Genomic DNA, 20,917 nt, shown 5'->3' on the forward strand with positions numbered 1-20,917 from the left:
GACTAATATTAGCATAGATGCAATTCTTCTTACAATGTAACAAGTACATTGGGTGTCATGGGAAGTGTTCACGGATCCTGTTGACCAAATGCAGCCTAACAATCCTTTAATGGGTTAGAATGATAGAAATGTGATAGTGTTTTGTATATACCAGATTAAAAAATTTTAACTAACAGCATGTCTGCCTCCCAAACAGCGCAAGTAACTGGCCTAATATGGTCATACTTCTTTTGTTTAGGTGTCTTGTAAAAACATAACATATGAAAATACATAATCTGCTTTATATTCATTACATTGTGGCCCTAAAACAAATACTTGCACATTCTTTAATTTATAATATAATATAATATAGGAAAAATTACACTGTTATGACAAAACAGAAACAATACTATGACACACCATCAATAAAAAAATGGCTTCAAATGGTCCTCTATATGAGCTTGATACAACAGGATATAAAACTTGGGTTAATAGTGTTTCTGTAGCAATACTTATTCTAGCAATGTGGTTATAATTTTGCTTTAGTGCATCTGATGCATTTTTCACCACAAAAGCAGCATATAACTTGAAGCAAAGCATGAAAGTGGACAAAACAGGACCAACATTCAGAATACTCTTAGTATTAAAAGTTTGGTCAGTTTGCATCCAGAAATTACTACCATGCATTTTGGTGGATTGTCTTCATTGTTGTGATCTGGCTCATCCATCCATTCTTGCTTATCCTTTGTAGGAGCGCAGGGTTGCTGGAGCCTATCCCAGCATCTATCAGGTTAGAAAGGCAGAGGAAACACTGGAAAGTTGACCTGTCGATCATAGGGAAAACTCTCATTCTCATTCACTTCACAGTCAAGTAGTGTCTCCAATTCAACTACGAACACCTCCACACAGACAGACCTTCTGGCTCATTTGCAATCTGATGCTTTTATAATTCTCCGTTCCATGATCTGAGTCATGTGTCATCCAGTTCATTTTAATGCTGCCTCCGAATAACAGATAGATAAGTGGAAAGATACAACAGTGGGCTATGGCCATTGCAGTAGCTCCTGGAAGTCCATATCTCAACATATTTAGACCCAAGAACTCATTTACGGTGGCTTGAAGCATGGTTAAGACGATTTGAGGGCCCCAGAACACAAAGTAGGAAATCTTTATAGCACAGATTATCTGTGCCTGCTTCTTGCAGTCTTGACATGTTCTTTGAGCTGATGCCAAATAGCTTAAAAACATGATCAAAGCTGGCATGAGAAGCCCTAGGAGAAATCGCATGACAACAACAGTCTTCAGCCTTATAATGCCGTTTTGAGTTGTTTTTTCTTTGTCCAAGTCATAATCATCAATGCACTGAGAAAATCGGATCTCTCTGGAGAACAGCGAAGGACATGCCAAGACTGCTGCAATGGTCCAGGAAAATGAAATCAGAATCAGGTTACAGTTCTTGCACTTGTTCATGCATGCGACTTTTGAAAAAGAAGAACTAATGCTCCAGAGACTCAGCATGGCTGACGTGGAGAACATACTGCCGTAGGTGATATAGGATGACAGCTTGCAGCTTGCACTTCCGTAATCCCATATGAAGTTATTGTAAGCATACAGGAACTGAAAAACAATAGATATGCAGGAGACGAAGTGTGTTAAAGCCAATGCCATAATCCAAGTTGCAACCTTTGGGGAATTCTTTTTTTTTAGGCAGCTGATGAAAATGACGATGAAGTTGAGGGTGACACCAAGGATGAGGACAATAGAATATATAATTAAGTAGGTCATCCTGATCTCATATTGGTACTGCTTGGTTATATTTCCTGATACATTCTGATACATCGGTTTGTCTTTCATTTTTTCAAGGATTGAATCATAATCAAAGTTGTTGTCGTCTCCAGACATTTTGTAAAGCCTGAAACAAAAAGATATGGATTATTGTTTTACTGAGAAGAATACACAGCACAGGAAGAAATGTATAGAAATATATATATATATATACTGTAAAAAAAAGTCCGTAAAAATACAGTACAATATACCGTAATAATTTAAAGGAATTGTCCGTATTTTATTTTTACAGGCGTTTCTCCGTATTTTTTTATTACGCTTTGCATTGTGGGTACAAGAAGCTCAGTCGATAATCTGAGCGAAACCAGTGCTTGAGCAGGCGCCATTATTCACGGAGATAGTCTCGGTCAAAATCTCATTTTAAAGTCGGATTTAGGATTTTGAGAATGGTTCTTACACTTCCTTTGAAAATATTTTTTTGTTAAATGTAACAAACTGTCTCGTCGCATTCAACATTTTCAGCATACCGTCACATCTTAACTTTACTCGACGTGGAGGTACATGTTACAATGCTCAGTTTTAGTTTTGTAAATAAAGGTTTATTAACTTTTTATTGTTGTTGATGCATTGTAACGTGTTTGTTGAGTAATCGTCAAGAAAAGAAGACACCATTAACATTACAACTTTTTATTTAAAAGCGATTTGATGGTGTTTCTGTTTCTTTTCGTTTTCGGAAAAAGTAGTTTCCTCAAATATGGCAAGAGATACTAAAAGCACACAAACACTTGGAGCCCTGATCTTAATTTAGATTGTATAGTTCTCTTAGTTTAACATTAAAATGTCAGGCATCAGTTCATTAATCTTTGTTCTTTATTTTCAAATGCTGTACAAGCTTTTTTTCCGTTTATTTTTGATGTCAATTGTAGATGCAGATAATTTAGCATGAAACAAAGGTTAGTTAATCTAACTAGGTTTAGTTCACCCATAATATTTTATGAAAAATCTCATTCCAATCCTGTTAGACTTTTGTTCATTTTTGGAAAACTAATGAAGGTCCTTTTTAATGAAATCTGACAGCTATACTGTATTGAACCTTGAAATGGTAGTTGCATAGGCTGTCAATGAAGGGACAGAAAGCAGAGATTTCATTAAAAACACTCTTCATTTGTGTTTCAAAGATGAATGGAAATGTGTGAGGGAGAGTAACTGATGTCAGAATTTACGTTTTGTGCTTTTAAATAATGTTGTGTTCTATAGAAAAATGGTGTCATTTCACTTGACTATTGACTATAAGTCTGTGGCAATGACAGCCCTGTCTTTGTATAAATGTTTACCCCATGTATTTTAAAATGTTTATCTTTGTGACCACTATTTGGTGCAACACCAATATTGTACAAGTACCTGCTCATATTTTCTTTTTTCTGCATTTTGTTGTTTAAAACTTAAAAGTGTTCTATAATACAAACATTTTCAATGGTACTTTTCACATTGTTAAATTAATTGATGTCATAATATTTTTATGTTGCAAATAAAAGCTACTAAATGCATTCTTAAGAATGTTCACACGTGGTAAAAATAAACCATGTTCAATTTGTACACATTGCCCTGGTATTATTTGCTACAAAATATAGGCTTATGCTATACATTTTTAACGGATTTTCTGTTTATGGTACGGAAGAAAATGTTAATCTACAGAATTTTCCGTTTTAATGTTGAAGGAGGTGTCTGTAAATTTAACGGAAAATGTCCTGGTAATTTTCTGCCAGTACATTATCCATTTTAGCCAGTTCTCCACACAGAGATCTGATCCCACCATAATCCAGTCTGTCTGCAATGACATGAAGAAAAAGAAAAAAACTGAGAAAGATTAAATCTAGAAGGCAACGTCTCCAAGATGCTTCAAGAGACCTACCGTTTTTCTGTACTGACACAATATAGCAAAATATAGAAATAACTGACTTTAGCTGTATATATATACTCACAGATTCAAAATTACATGACAAAAAAATTGTAGTTTGTAATGTAATCCATTACATTACACATTTCAGGTAGTATAATCAGATTACTTTAAGATTACCTTTGACTTTACTCACTTATCACGTTGATTTTAAATAAGATAATCTTGTACCATTTTTATTTCATAAAATTCATAATAAATAAATTAATAATTTCAAAATAACATAAAAAGAAATAAAACGATTCCTAATTTTTTTTTAATTATATCATTTTTACCTGCATACCATTAACCAATGTCAGAGAAAGGAAAAAAAAAAAAAAAAAAAGGAAATGTGATACTTATTTTTTTAATATTTATTTTAAAATTTCAGGGGTATTTTAATTAAAGATATTAGATGAAAGATATTCAGCTGACAAAAAAAAAAAAAGTTTGGAAATGCCTGCATTATGTAAATAAGAAAATATGAAATTGAGTTAATATAAGCAACAGAATATTTTAAAAAGAAACATTTAAAGATGAAAAATATGAATTAGGATAATTGATAAATTAGCTTACAGGTATGAATAACTTATTGCTATTGTGTGAATGATATGCCTATTCATGTAATCCATAAAAAGGTAAAAATGTAGTCTGATTACGAGTATTTTAAACTGTAATTCAATCTAATTGAAATCACTTATTTTTATTTTTTTTTCATCTGATTACGTTATCCAGATTAGCCTATGTGTGATCATTCCAGCTCTGTAGCTCGTCACCGATGTTAATGCTAAAATGTGCGCGTGCGCGGGCGCAGAGAAATATTAATAACATGCTGCGCACAGGACGCACAACAATGAGTTGGGAAAGCCATTTGATTGAATTTTTGTATTTTTCATTTAAACAGAATAAGTAATATATGTGCGCCAAGTACTATATTCTGCCGAATACTTGAATGGTTGAAAATGAAATGGGTCAACACGGTAGCAAATGCTATGAAATATGAAATAAAACTTGAGTTAAGTGGTGGAAATAGCGGATGCTGGGCACAAAACGGCAAAATACAGTCACACAAAAGTGTAATAGTGTGCTCCTCTCTCTCTCTCTATAGCTATATATAGGCCTATTGTTATACACTATGTATATATATATATATATATATATATATATATATATATATATATATATATATATATATATATACACACACACACACACACACACACACACACACACACACACGCAGACGCTCATGCACACACACGCGCGCGCACACACGCACACAAACATGTTATAAAGAACTCAACTGTGCTGCTTTAGATTTATTTTTAATAAATTTGAATAGAGATTGTATTCACGGTAACAGCACTGTTAAAAATATTTCTCAGGTAACGTAAAATGTGCATTAAGTAACATCAGAGTAAAATCAAATATAAATAACACACATTAAAATAAACAGTTACACACTTTTTGTGTGTGCACTGTTCAGGGGTGCGTTTCCCAAAACCATAGTTGCTAACCTTTAACCAACTTTGTTGACAATGGGAAATTGAATTGCAACCAACAAAGTTGCTAACTATGGTTTTGGGAAACGAAACCCCTGGTCTGGCGTAAAAATGTAGCATAGATGTCCTGCCAGTAGAGATTTTTTTTTTAGTAGAAAACAGCTGTGTGATGATTTTTCAAACGTCTTTTTTTATCCAACAGAAAAATAAGCACCAGGTTTAGGGAATAAATTACAGATTTTTTCTTTAAGATGGGGGGTGGGTCTGTTTTCAAATGAAGCACCAGTCAAAAGAATGGGCTTCTGTTCTCTACTATACTAAAGCATGAACATCTTATATAACAGACTTCTAATGTTACAGTCAATGACATTTAAATCTGACACTATCGTCAGTGATGAATCTTACATTATAGTCAATGCAAAACATTTACTTAATCGCAAGTAAAACTGTATTAACTTAATTACTAATTAATTAATTTTAGTATTAAGAATGGAAAATATATCTCCAAAACAAACAGAAAAAGAATTAGGGCGCAAAACAACACTGCATTAAAATAAATAAATAAATACATTATATTGAATTTATTTATTTATTTATTTTGCACACGATTTACTTTTGAAATCGAGTTAACTCTGCATGTCTTGCAGAAAAGATCTTACATTTTCACAAAAAAATGTAGTTCGAATGCTTTGCTTCCTGCATACTTTGTGCAAAATGTTCTTACCTTAGACAGCAAACGAGCAGAGTGAAGAAAAACAGAAACGTGTGCCTGCCAGTGATAACGATGTAGCTTACTGAATGTGAAAGTAAAAAGCTTCTTTTTCCTGAAACCACGTGTCAGCTGCAATTTGAGCTCCACACACTGTTTCTGGACGTATTCCAGAGGTTTAAATAGCCCAGTTCCTGACAGAATAATGTTGTTACACAACCAGGGGTGGTACATGGTGCCCAGGGCTGGCACCGGTGTGGCACGGAATTCTGCACCCCTGCCAGATTATGCACCCCTACCCCGCACCCCCATACAGAAGAAAAGTAGCCTAGAGTGAAATGTATGGAGTCAAAATAACGCCTTATATATACGCAAAAAAAAAAAAAAAAAACGTTTTACAAAAGAAAATAAAGTTTTGCAAACGAAAATTAAAATATTGAGGAAAATGAATAAATAAAGAATTGCAAAACATAAATGAAATAAAGAAGTTGTTACCGTGGAAATCTGCTGTTTATTTCTCTTGCTGTGCACACTTTTATAGCATTAAAATGTGTATTGTTTCATTTGGTTAACTGCAAGGGTTTGTTTAAAATCACTTAACTTGTGGAGGACGCAGGCAGCACAGAAGCGTTCTTTGTTTACATTAGTTCATGTTTACTGCTAGTTTTAAAGGAAAATATTGCAATTCACTTCATAAACAATAATAACTTACACCATAAAAGGTCTAACACTCAAGTTTCATATCAATCGAAAATTCGTTTTTCATTTACATAATTAATAGAAGACTGTCAGTGTAAGATAATTTTTTTGGTTTTCAGTTTTTTCGTGGCCAGGAGATTCATTCTTGGGAACATGATAATGTCATGGCCACTAGTTTAATGAATAAACAAACCAGGGTGACCAGAGCAACCCTGAGATTATCAAAGATTAATAAAATATTTTTGATCCATCCCACATCCCACAGTCTTTTTATGTAATAGATGTTCATATAAGGCTATTATTATTTTTCGGACTATAGGTCGCACCTAAGTATAAGTCGCATCAGTCCAAAATTAGGTCATGACCGTAGACATTAAAAGAAATGGACACAGCAACCCCATTTGAACTCAGTTGAGACAAGTGAAGCCCAGTTTTAGCGTTTTTTAGCACTTCAGTTTCTGACATGCAGACTCAAACTAAGCTTGATGATGTCAGCAACCTGTCTGACAGATGTAAATCTTCTAGTAGCTGTGCGGGCAAACTGCCATCGTTAATCTTGCAGAGACGACCAGCTTGAGCGGGGAGTTCTTTGGCGTGAGTGAGCAGGAGTAAGTATTCTGATTAATTATTTTGTATAGTATTTTAAAATGTAACGCCAGTACGCCATATTAAGTTAATTGCCTGCGAGTTTCTTCTCCTGTCTGTACGGTAATTTCTCTACTGTGCGACAGAGAGTCCAGTGGTTATGACTCAATTGTTAGCCTATTTTTACAAAAACTGTTTCTACGGGGCCATAATGTAACATAGATTGTAATGGAGCCCTTTATACATTGTCGTGTATCTTTAGAAATAAATAATGGACAAATGTGATGATTTTGGCTCACATTTAACAAAAATTAGTGAATTCCAATTCACTGTCTCAACAAATTTGAATATGGTGACATGCTGAATCAGGTGAATCAGCTAATCAACTTAAAACACTTGCAAAGGTTTCCTGAGCCTTCAAAATGATCTCTCAGTTTAGTTCTCTACACAATCATGGGGAAGACTGCTGATCTGACAGTTGTCCAGAAGACGATCATTGACACCCTTCACAAAAGAGACACATTCATTGCCCAAAGAAGCTGGCTGTTCACAGAGTGCAGTATCTAAGCATGTTAAGAGAAAGATGAGGGGGAAGAAAAAGTGTGGAACCGAGACCACCCGAGAGAACCACACCCTTATGAGGATTGGCAAGCCAAATCAATTTAAGAATTTAAAGGGACAATAAGTAACTTTTTAGGTATTTTATTATCTAAAATCAATATTTTTATTCATAAATATGCCCTCAATAGTGTACAAATACCTATGCCAATGTTTAAACTAATCCTCGTAAATGAAGAATTTATTATCTTTATATACATGGGACGGGTAGGTCGACAGAGGCTTCCATGTAGTTCCGCCATCTTGCAAAACTATAATAGCAGAGAGGGACAAAAAGTACTAAGCCAACGCGTTTCCACAACGCGTTTTCGGTCAGAGCCAGAAACGCAGGTGCAGAGCAGTGAGAGGCGCTTGAAACTGCACCGGCAAGTTTAAAAGTCTGGATTGCTTTCTTATTATGGACCACACATATGCCGCGCCACAGGAGAAGAAAACATCGTCGCCAAAACAGTCAAAAATAGAACGTAAAAGGAAACGTGACCGTAGATTACAGAAAACAAGAGTTAATGTCGGGGAAGACTTTTCTAGGTGGAAAGAGCTAATGCTGGATAAAGATTTCAAAAGAGACGCTGAAGTGGCCAGTTTTCTTCTCGACAGGTAAGTCAGTGTTTGATGATGATATCTAACAATGCACATAATTCAGAAAATATAACGAATAAAGAAGACATAACTACTAATTACAATATTTCATGTTTTCCACAGTCAGTAATTCATACTGTAACATTCGTTTGTTTATGGTCATGTTGCAGTTTGTTTGAAATAACACACCTGTTCACCTGAAGGAAAACTCGACGAAGTGCTATTAGAAGACATCCTGTCAAAGCTTTTTGGTACATATCGCCTACCGTAGATGCAACGCGCATTTGAAAAAGCGAGGCGCTGGAGAGCAAAATTAGTTTGAATGCAAAATACAATTTCACCACTAGATGGGAGTAATTCCTACTTACAGTCCCTTTAAGAATTTGAGTGAATTTGAGTGAACTTCACAAGGAATGGACTGAGGCTGGAGTCAAGGCATCAAGAGCCACCACACACAGACGTGTCAAGGAATTTGGCTACAGTCGTCGTATTCCTCTTGTTCAGCCACTGAACCAAAGCCAACATCAAAGGCATCTTAACTGGGCTTAGGAGAAGAATAACTAGACTGTTGCCCAGTGGTGCAAAATCCTCTTTTCAGATGAGAGCAAGTTTTGTATTACATTTGGAAACCAAGCTCCTAGAGTCTTTTGGAAGGGTGGAGATGCTCATAGCCCAAGTAACTTGAAGTCCAGTGTTATGTTTCCATAATCCGTGATGATTTGGAGTACAATGTCAACTGCCGGTGTTGGTCCACTGTGTATAAATTGACTTATTAATATAAATATTATATTTATCAACACCAGTTCAGCATGAACCAACAAAAATGATGAATGCTCATGATGTTTTCACAACCTGTCCTACAACCAATACGCGTGTATAGGTCGTTTTTCCAAATCCCTGAAATATGACCCATCAGAGCATATACTACAATTATGCCCCTGTCAGTAACAGGATGTTTTCAAATTAATGTTTTGTACTATTTTATTTGCGCAATAATTTGGGTTTCATGTAGCTCAGTTGGTAGAGTATTGCATTATACGACTATTGTGTGTACAAATTACTGTGAGATCGGTGTAAAAAGTCCACACATTCCATTTTCCATGGTAATGATGTTATACATCATTTTATGATGACAGACAAAAAAAACAATAACAATATCATGCCTGAGCTTCTTTCATTGCAGGTTACATTGTTATGCCAGTAGGTGGAAGCAAGGGACTGTCTTAATGAGTTAATCACTGAAAGAATACTATGACAAAGATATGGATATGCAACAAATGTGGTTGGAATTATGATTCACACTGGTGCACTTATCATTACTCCGTTCTTCAGTGTCACATGATCTTCAGAAATCATTTTAATATGCTGATTTATTATCAGTGCTGGAAAATGTTCTGCTGCTTAATAATTTTTGGAAACCTGTGATATACAGTCTATGTGGCAAACCCCTTCACAAAAGAAAAAAGCCGTTATAACTGTTTACAACTGTGACAACGAGCACTAAGTTTAACTGTTGGAGAGCAGCAGGCAAACAACGAATGATGAAGGACATTCCTACTGGTTCTTTTAAGTATCTTTGTTTTTGTTTTGACGTGTTCACTATTTATCTATATTATTTGTTATCATATCATATTCAGGAACCATGATATTTTAGTGAAGGCAGCAGATCGTAGTTGATATTGATCCGTGACTATGTCCACAGTTCAGTTTAATAGAGTAAAGGTTTTATCGTTTGTACGTGTTTACAAACTCAAGCGATTGTAAAATAGAATGTCTTTGTCACTGTAAAAGTAACTTTAAAATTAGATTTATTTAGAAAATTCCAAATTGATAGTAAAGCTTAAGAAAAGAAATGATTAAAAGGGGAATATAAAATTATCAATTGTAAAAAGTCTGCAGCAGTATTAAATTAGTGCAAATAGCTCAGATGTGCAATGCAGAATTAAAACCTAAACAGTAGAAACAGAAAACATAATGTAATAAAACTGTAGAGGTGGATTTATTATTCCATGTATATTTGAGGTGAATGTGTGTACTGGGCTACTTTTTGTTACAGCAGCTATCACTGTGTTGTTAGGTACCAAAAGTAATAATATGTCGATAATAAATAATGAATCCATTAGTATTAACTCTGCCTTGTCAGCAAAATTTAGCTAAATTACTGACCTGTTCAGGTCTTCAAATGCAGATCAGTTTCTTCTGTAAGTAGACTGCTATATTAAAACAACCCTATTATTATAGTCGGTCAAAATGCTTTATGCTAAGATAAGATTATTTACTGTAAAGTTGCATTAATAATTTACCAGACCTATTCACATTGATTTATAGGCTAGTAAAGGTAGAGAATAACATAAAAATATGAGCCATAATAATGCAATGATAATCATTATTTTTTTATAAAATATTGTAGGCTATTGATTTAACGTTAAAGCACTGCAGAAAATTTGTTGTAATATATTTTGTATGAATTAGTGTGAAATATACTTTGTAAATTTTAAGTCATTTTAGGATAAATACCAACAATAACACATTGTCCTGATGTAATTCTTTGAATTTAACTAAATTAAATTTAGATTCTGTGCAAACAAATATTGTGTTTTTGAAACAAGTTGGAGACAGTTTTGTTCGTTACAGTAGATCTGGTCGTGAAGAAGTGACAAGTGCAAGGAAAATAGAAAAAGAATACATAAAAAAGAGAGAAAGGGATACCAGAGGAAATGAAGAAATGGAAAAAGGAAGTAAAGGTCCAGTTGAAGAGAAAACCTTGAATCATTTTGCACTGCCAGAGCCTAGGGATTTAGACATTTTTATGTGATGGTTATGCAGATAATAGGGTTGTCTATGGTTTCAGAATTTGCAGTTGGTGTATAGGATGGCTTGGATGAGTGTGAGATTCTCAGCCTGAAAATGAAGTATCCTAAGTCAGATGAGAGCAAGTCATACTGGACTTAACAGTGCATTATATCAAATTGGAAACACCCAAATGGTGAATGCATACTGCCCACAAGATCATGCTGATCGTGTACGTCTTCATTGTAGGAAATACCACAATGAGTTTCTCAATGAGATGTCATGTTATTCAGTCACTAAAGAAGGTAAAGACATTTATCAGTTCTATAAGGGAAAACAGCGAGTAATTTATATGATGATATTACTACATTTGTAAAAGAAAGTGAATCAAATAAAATAATATAGTCTTTTTGATTGTTTTTATTTATATAATTTTTTTTTTTTTTTTTTTTTTTTTTTTTTTTTTTTTTAGATTTGCTTGATTTTTATGCTTTATTTTCATCCTATAAACAAGCATGGCCACTGCTGGCCAAATGCTGCCCTAAGCAGAACTGTATTGTTGTGCCCACTCTCCAAATTATTGTGGAAGTAAAAAAAAAAAAAACCTACTATAAGGGGGTCAAAATAGAACTTTAATAAAATATAAAAGTAAATAAATAACTAAATTGTAATTAAATTGTATTATTTACAAATTACAATTGTAGCTAGACAGTCGCCTATGGCTATGATTTTACTAACACAGTTGTCTGTCAAAGTTTACTGGTATTATTATCTTTTTAGTAGAGTAATTTGGCCCCCATAACGTATAGGATTAATGACAAACAAACACTTAATATAAAAAATAAAAAAAAATGAAAATTATCATTCCATGAACAACAAATGAGACCTTATTGTAAAACATTACAAAGACAAGGCTTAAGCCTAGCCCCGGGCTAAATTCTGAGCTCTTTCAATTGAAAGAAAATTGCACTGAGTGATCTTTAAAAATATCAGTGACTTTATTTTGTCTCAAGTGTAGACTAGTAATTCACAACAGTAATGGTTTTTTTAAGGGGTCATAAGATGCTTTTTTAAAGATCATTATTTTTTTTTGTATTTGGTGTAACAGAATATGTTGACATGCTGTAATGTAAAAAAAACATATTATTTTTTAAATACTGTACATTAATGTAGGTCCTCTATGCCCCGCCTCTCTCAAATGTGTAATTTTCTACAAAGTCCCTCCTTCCGACAAGCGCAGTCTGCTCTGATTGGCCAACTGACCCAGTGCATTGTGATTGGCCGAACACCGTAAGAACCATAGACAGTAAAAGAAATGGACACAGCGACCCCATTGGAACTCAATTGAGACAAATGAAGCCCAGTTTTAGCGTTTTTTAGCACTTCCGTTTCTGACGCGCAGACTCAAACGAAGCTTGACGACGTCAGCAACCTGTCTGACAGATGTAAATCTTCTAAGTGGCTGTGCGTGCAAACTGCCATCGTTAATCTTGCAGAGACGGCGAGCTTGAGCGGGGAGTTCTTTGTCGTGAGTGAGCAGGAGTAAGTATTCTGATTAATTATTTTGTATAGGATTTTAAAATGTAACGCCAGTATGCCATATTAAGTTAATTGCCTGCGAGCTTCTCCTCCTGTCTGTACGGTAATGCGACAGAGAGCCGAGTGGTTATGACGCAATCGTTAGCCTATTTTTTACAAAAACTGTTTATACGGGGCCATAATGTAACATAGAAGGTAATGGAGCCCTTTATACATTGTCGTGTATCTTTAGAAATAAATAATGGACAAACAGAGTCTTTAAACGCCTCAGATGTAAAGTTATTCGCTGTCAAAGTGACGCCAAAATGAATGGGAGTCAATGGGAATGCTAACGCAAGTGAAGTTCTGCTAAAAGATGGCAGCCCCCAGCCGACTTCAACTTCCGGTCGAGTTCCTTGCCCCTTGGTAAGAACTCGTGGGAAATGTAGTGCCTCTTTCCATAATCATGAGCTTCATCTTTCAAAATAAATGTAATGACAGTTAATACTGTCCTTAGTTTTACTATCAGTTTGAGCCCAAAAGGGGAACAGAGTGGCCTGACAGGCATAGTATTGAAGCTCGTATGTGTTTGCATTACACAAGCCACCGACGGTTAAGACAACTGACTGCACTGTGTGACCCTGTCTCTCTCTCTCTTTCACACACACACACACACACACGCACACATGCACGCGGTCATCCATAAAATGCGTTGGTGTTCTGTTGTAAGTAATCAGAAAAATTCCTTAATGCATCTACTTTCGGAAGACCAAATAAAGTGCTTTTGCGTTTGCCTACATACACATATCATCTCCCTGACATGGCTGCTTCAACACTAACTGTGGTCACTGAAACCACGTCTTCTTTCTTTGTGTGTACATTTAGGCGGCATTACGCAAATATTTCCACATAGTGAGGTAGACATGTGGGGCGTGTTTGAATGAGGAGTTTTAGGAGTTCTTAACTTTGATAAAGAATATCTCTTTGGATTTGAGACTTTAGTCTTTGCTACTTTACAGATTTTCTTCATGCACCAAGAGCTTGTAACACTCCAAAGAGAAAGGAACTTTTTAATTTGCATCACATGAACTCTTTAAGGTATGTTAATCCAAATTACTTTAATGTCCTTATTGAAACTATAATACTGGCTTAGTCTAAGCTCTGTCTGGGAAGACAGGCCATTAGAAAGTCTCTAATCCATAAGCAATGAGGTGGACAGGCCCAGGTGTTTTAGTTGACTGTTGTGTAGTTTACCATTAGCATATCTGTTAACATCAAAATAGTGTTAGCAGATATTAAGCAGAGCAGAGTCTACTAATACTCTACAATTACTTTTTTATTGAGCACAGATTGAGCGGTTGGTATAGTGCTGTACAGGAAAGAAGAATATTGTAGTTATCAGGTGTGTGTTTTCATAAACAATGTTCTGGGTGGATGGCAATTCCCCACAAGTTTGTTGTTTGCAAAAAAAGACAAGTATAAACTTGCTTCAGGTCACAACTGGCAAACAAGAATGGCAGAAAAAAAAACATGCACCACATATCAGTGTAAGAGCACAAGCTATTTCTCCGGAACCAGAGTATGTGAGGGGAGTGGAGTGGAAGCTGAGCGTGGAGAGGAGTGGTGTGATTTTGAATGGAGTGAGGAATTTTTTTATTTTTTTGTTTGTAGCGTTGTGGTTTTCACTCTCTCCAAGAGTACTCCACTATCGCTCCATCATGAACACAATTCATGACAATGGTCCATTATATAACTGAATATTTAGGAAGAATTCACATGTTAAACATATTTAGCACACTTGATAAAAATGGATCACTCAAATTGGAACGAATGTGAAGGTTAAGATGACGGCAATGGACATTAGCAGGAAGTTAGTTCTCAAGGACTTTGTTTGTTCCTTGTAGATACTGAATATTATTTTTAAACAAGGACAACACTTGTTCAGAATTGCATTCAGACAAGAAAAGAGAAGAAATCTGGTGTGGAGTGTGGAGCAGAAAATGATTTAACTGGAATGGAGTGGTTATTGAATGCGTGGAGTCTGGAGGGAAAATTGTTGCCACTCTACTCAACACAAATACTCTGATAAGACCACACAGAGGAAATGCCAATATGGGGTGTTGCATCCCTTTAATCAGTGAAAATGTTCAAAGAAAAAACATGCTTGTGTTTCAAAAATACAGTTCACAGGATCTTCTGAACCCCCCCCCACCCCCCCCCCCAAAAAAAAAAAAGAAAAGTCTGAGCCAAGAACGTGCATTAAGATAAGATTACACTTGTGCCACAACTTCCGATCATGACACCTGAAAATACTTCTTGTGACTTTTTTTTTCTACATCGAACATCTCTCATGATTGTTTAGTTTGATGGAACGTGGTACAAAGTAGCTTTAAAATAAATATAATTTATTTGATTATAGTTTTATTTCTTGCTGAAAGTTTTACTCTGATGTGTGTGAATTTGACATAGATGACTTATGAATCATTAACAGTAAAATACCCTAAGTACACCATTGTGCAATCCTATTTCGACGGAATACTAATAATACTCAATGTACACACATTGTTTGCATAACACCAGATTTAGTTGTATAGTGAGATATCTTATTTCGTTCACATCTGAGGTCTTTCAAGTTAAGTCACCTTTATTTATATAGCACTACACTACAATACAGATTGTAGCTTTACAGTGTTAAAAAGGAAAATAGTGTATCAATAATAGGCAAGGAAAGTTTATTTTTATAGCACATTTCATGCAAAATGGTCATTCAAAGTGCTTTACATAAAAGAAAGTAAAATAAAAATAGAAAACAAAACAAGCAAGGAAATTATTTAAAAATTTACTCATTTAAAATGAATTTAAAACAGTTAAAAATTGAAAACATTACATAAAATACAGTGAATACGTAAAATACAGTGCAATCAGTTCAGACATCGCACAGTGCTCATTCAATAAATGCACAGCTAAACAGATGAGATTTGAGTCTAGATTTGAATGTGATTAACGCTTTAGCACATCTGATCTCTTCTGGAAGCTGATTCCAACTGCGCAGCATAGTAACTGAAAGCAGACTCCCCTTGTTTTGTGTGAACCCTTGGTATTTCTAACTGACTAATGATTCTGACTGACTAATGAATCCTAACATCTGAACATATCTGCAATATATTTTGGTCCTAGGTCATTGAGTGATTTATAAATGAGTAAAAGTACTTTAAAATCAATCCTAAATGTAACTGGAAGCCAGTGTAAGGACCTGTTGACTGGTGTGATATGATCAGATTTTCTGGTTCAGAATCCTGGCAGCAGCGTTCTGGATGAGCTGCAGCTGTCTACTGAAGGTGCATTCACACCAGACGTGAATAGAGCATCTGGCGTGAGTGATTTCAGTGTTAAGTCAAAGACGCGAATAGACAAGACGCGGCGCGAATTGAGCGTTTTGGGAGTTTTGAAACGAGAGTTGAAAAATCTGAACTTTGGCTAAATTTCACGCAGCATTAACCAATCAGGAGCTTGCTCTAGTAGTGACTAGTGATGTGTCGTTCTTGAACGATTCAATCATTTTGAACGAATCTTTAATGTGACTCAGGAAGAACATGTCATCTCGGGGGTGATTCGTTCAGTCGCGCATGAACAATATTCTATTCTGCTAGTAGTAATTCACCTGTGTCAGTCAATGCAGTCTTGAGCCGGAAAGTGAATTGATTAGTTCATAGTTCGGGTCTATCAGGTTTTTGACTCGTTTCTTAATCACGTGGCAGCCCCAAATGGTAAACCAATGCAGTCTGAGCCCAAAAGAGAATTGATTAGTTCATCTTTCGGGTCTTCGGCAGGGGGCCAGGGTTTCATATTTTATTGAAGCACCCCTTTGCGCCGCCATTGGCTAGCGGACCCCCACCTGCTGTTAGCATTCCATTGACTCCCATTCAGACTCCATTTGCCTATAAAAGGAAGATACGATAGTGGTCTATAATTGCTCAAAATGGTGTTATCAAGTTGCTCTTTGCACGATTCTAGTTGCTGCACTATTTCTTCCAAAATTGTGTTATCAATTGCTTCAAAAATAGACGTAGTATCTTTTTGATATTGCGGCCAAATATGTCTGACCTCTGCATTACTTGAGGATGTGCTAATCGCCTTCCTGATACTGATGATCTTCTCAGAAAAGAAGGAAGCAAACTCATTGCATTTGCTGTCTGAGAGCATTTCACTGGGAATCTGACTTGGAGGGTTTGTCAGTCTCTCAACCTTGACAAGTTGAGTCTCTGTCACAAGAGTGTTGTTTAAGTTATAAGGTTTGAGAAGAAATTATCTCTAGCTGTGGCTAGTTTTACATTAAAACCATGAAGATGCTATAGTGAATTTCAAGGTTTCATCTTCCGCCACATCCCCTTTGGCTTTTCTGCATTGTCTTTTCATAGTCTGAACTGCTATTGATATTCTCCAAAATGATTTCTGTCTATTTGTTTTCTTACTGACTTTTATTAGAGCAATATCATCAATATAATTCTTAATTTTTTAGTTAAAGGAATCACAGAGAATATCATCAGAGTCTGCAGAAATGGTGTTGAAGATACAGCCTCCATAAACAGCACACTAGTGTCCTCATTAATGCATCTCCTTCTGACAGAGACAGATATAGATTCATTGGTAGCAGAGATCAATATATCAAAGAAAATACAGAAGCGATCAGATAGTGCTACATCCATAATAACAATGGATGAAATGTTTAGACCCCTACTGATGATTAAATCTAGAGTGTGTGGGTCCATGCACATGCTGAATCAGGTCAAAAGTGTTTAGAACCGTTATCATATCTTTTGTAGTTTTGTTTTCTGATTTATCTGTGTGAATAATAAAATCCCCTGTAATAGCAAAACATTCAAACTCTGAGGAAACCATTGATAACATTTCTGTGACCTGTACAATAAAGGCTGGAGAGTATTTTGAATGCCTGTAAATAATGATAAACAGAATACGTGGAGCACCTTTCAGCACAATCCCTAGATATTCAAAAGACAAGTACTGACCAAATGATGCTGCTATCAGTTGTTTTTGGTTCACCTACAGCAGATGGATGGTTTGGGCCCTGGCGTTGTTGCAGCGGTTGGACAGATACTGGAGAGAGGGATAATGTGTCCGGTGACTGGTGCTGTGTCTCTGGTGTTTTTGCATGGTGTTATCAGTGTCCTTGTATGATATGTGAACCACATGATGAATCGGACCCGGTGTGTGTGTGCTGAATGACTTCACACACTCTGCTGAAGGATGACGAAGGGAAAAGTAAATATTGTCCTTAAGCACTCTAGCACCAAGTTTGTTAGGATGGAGGCCATCCAGTTTAAACTGTTGTCTATGGCCCCAGAATAGATTGAACTTGTCTATGAAATTCACTTTGTCTATAACAAATTCACTGTTATATTGCAAGATTTTTGTAGCCATGTGTTCAGCCCAAGCAACCGTGAAAACATATTTGTTCCCCTTGCTGGGAGTGGTCCACTGATGAATGACTGAACTTTGAGTCTTCAAAGTGTTTCAAAGAGTCCTTCTTAAGTCCTTCTTAAGGAGTTCTGACTGCTCTTTCCAGATATCATTCTTTCCCACATGGATGATGATTTTGATTTGCAGTCTAATGCTTCATCAAAAAAAACCTTGTTCAAATCAGAGACATAAAACAAGCGGACAAACAGTCAATTTTTCAATTAAAGCCATTTTATTGTTGATTCAGTGATGTCATCATCCAGCTAGGTTCGGTTTTTATCAAATAGTGTCTGTGCAATCAAGCTGACAGTATTGCCAGAAGTGTACAAGTAAGCCAAAGGTGACATGTCTGAGGTGACAAAGGTCATATGTCTCAAAGTGCTAAATGTATGGAATTCTTAACTCACTGAATCAGCTTCAATCACACTTAATTGCCAACACAAACAAATGTGTGGATACCATTAAATAGATGTGTAGCCATGTAGACATGTAAAAAAAAACCTTGGCAAAGGAGTACAATTAAGGCTTTCAGAGGGTGTTGCTTGTGTCAGTATAGTGGGTCTGGATGTCTGACAGCACTAGAGACCATTCTTTTAATTTCATAATATCATAATACATGAGGTTTAATTGAAAAGTGTATACATTGCAAAAGTAAGTATTACACAGCACACTAAAAACAAGGAGTAAAAAACTCAACCCCAAACAAGTTTTTATTTAACTGGTTGAACGTACATTCACATTCACATTGGACACATTACGGGGTGAAAGTTTTTTTTTTTTTTCATTTCTTAATTTTTGCCTTCCTCTTTCTCAGAAATGACTTAAGTGGTGAGACTGAAGTCATCAAAACTAATTTAATCGCCAAGTCATTTTTATTTAATAGATTCTGACACATACCAAAAACACGTATATTTGGTTCTGAAGCACACAATGATCATTCTCAACTCTAAAACACACCTGAAACAACATATCCACTTGTAAGTAAATTACTCGTTTTCCAAAACCGAAGACAGTTGCCTTTCTGCCCAAAAGAGAAGCTGATAGATAGATAGATAGATAGATCCATTTCCTCTCTCACCTAGGAGAAAGAAACAGTGAAGCAGTGGGGCTCTAATGACAACTCGATTCGCCGGTGTTTCACACATGAGGATCTGCACAACTCATTGGCTGCAAGTGGCTTGATTTCCTTCAGTGCATCTGAGGAAGACATCACTGTGGATGATTGTCTCTCTCTCTTGTCTGTGTTTGTGTTGATGTGGGTGGAGCCGCCGATCACTGGGCTGATCAGCACTGCAATCAAGACTAATCAGTACGCCAGGATAAGTGAATTATGAATTATGATGGTAGGATAAGTGCATTAAGAGTTTTTCCATTTTTTCCTCTCTGTGACCTCCTGTCTAGACATATATTCCACATCTCTGCATTTCCATGGTAACCCCTCTCCCCATCTATCACTAGAAGCTTTAATTATGCGCTCTTATGAACTGTAAAAAACATACTCATGTAAGCTGATCACACACGCATGCAAACTAGCATTTTAAATAATTAAGGGGGAGGTATGAGGAAGGTTTTGAATATGATTACTCAAAGTTTACAGTGATGATTGTTTTGGATTTATATTGTGCAATGTAATACAAGCAATAATGCATGATTCCCAGAAATTAGAAAGCCTGAGCCAGGAATGTTAGTGTAATATGAATTAGAGATTTCCTGGAGAGCTGCCCGCTTTTTAGAGGAATGAGGCACACTGCTCTCAGATGCTGTGATTCATACACTCTAGTTCCACAGGTGGCACAGTCATGCTTTTTCAAGCTCTGCCAACTCTCTAAAGTGAAACCGTTTTAACTCAGAGTAATCTTCAAATAGTGACTCACGCATTCGTAACATCACAACTAGACTACTGGAATTCACTTTACTTTGTTCTATCTCAGTCTTCTCTCTCTCACCTACAGCTAGTGCAAAACGCAGCAGCTAGACTCCTCACTGGGACACGCAAGTATGAGTCGATCACCCCTATCTTATTCAAACTCCATTGGCTACCTGTTAAATTTAGAATTGATTTAAAAATTGTACTTTTTGTACACTCCTTCTCGTACTTTGAGATCCAGCGATCACTGCCTTCTCATCGTGCCTAGATCCAGGCTTAAAAAACAAGGTGACCGTGCTTTTGCGACTGCAGGCCCAAAACTTTGGAACAGTCTGCCTCTCTATATCAGAATGGCTCCTTCAGTTTCCATCTTCAAATCTTCTTTAAAAACTTTTTTGTTTTCTCTTGCTTTTGATGCTCATTGATTCTGATACGATTACTGCTTATTTTTTTCTTTTGTTTTCTTTTTTCAGTTGTTTCTTTTGTCCTGCAGTGCTCTGCATTTTATTCTCTGCTATGTACAGCACTTTGGTCAACCTTGGTTGTTTTTAAATGTGCTTTATAAATAAATATTGTATTGTATTGTATTGTATTTATGATCAAACCAGGGTGATTAGACAGGAATGGAGAAAAGAGGAAAGAAAGTATCATATGATTGCATCAAAGAGTGTTTGATTCACTATCAAAAACTGTTCCCTCGGTCCACATCAAATTCTAAATATAATCTGAATTTACTCCAGTGTCTCACATTTACCTGGTGCAACTTGGTGATTATTTATAAAAGGAAGCCCACTTTTTGTTTGTTTGATGTTGTTCCTCCTCGTCTCTTATTAGAGATTATCAATAATTAATAGCAGTTTAATCAGTAGAAT

General features: G+C 35.9%; 1 protein-coding gene across 1 annotated transcript; it reads right to left on the reverse strand.

The window, feature by feature from the left end:
- Positions 1-251: 251 nt before the first annotated feature.
- Positions 252-6,077, reverse strand: LOC113096055 (chemokine-like receptor 1). The gene is made up of 3 exons (XM_026261423.1): positions 5,927-6,077; positions 895-1,891; positions 252-803 (listed from the first exon to the last, which is right to left on the reverse strand). The coding sequence occupies exons 2-3, from the start codon at positions 1,879-1,881 to the stop codon at positions 771-773; spliced, it is 1,020 nt and encodes a 339-aa protein (XP_026117208.1). The 5' UTR covers positions 1,882-1,891; positions 5,927-6,077; the 3' UTR covers positions 252-770.
- Positions 6,078-20,917: the final 14,840 nt, after the last annotated feature.

The sequence above is a fragment of the Carassius auratus genome, unplaced genomic scaffold, assembly GCF_003368295.1.
Source record: "Carassius auratus strain Wakin unplaced genomic scaffold, ASM336829v1 scaf_tig00215867, whole genome shotgun sequence".
Lineage (NCBI taxonomy): Eukaryota > Metazoa > Chordata > Actinopteri > Cypriniformes > Cyprinidae > Carassius > Carassius auratus.

Coding starts and splice junctions, on each gene's coding strand:
- LOC113096055 (XM_026261423.1), bottom strand. CDS start 1,881: ATGTCTGGAGACGACAACAACTTTGATTATGATTCAATCCTTGAAAAA. Junction 804..894: donor GATTGCAAATGAGCCAGAAG/GTCTGTCTGTGT, acceptor TATGATCGACAG/GTCAACTTTCCAGTGTTTCC.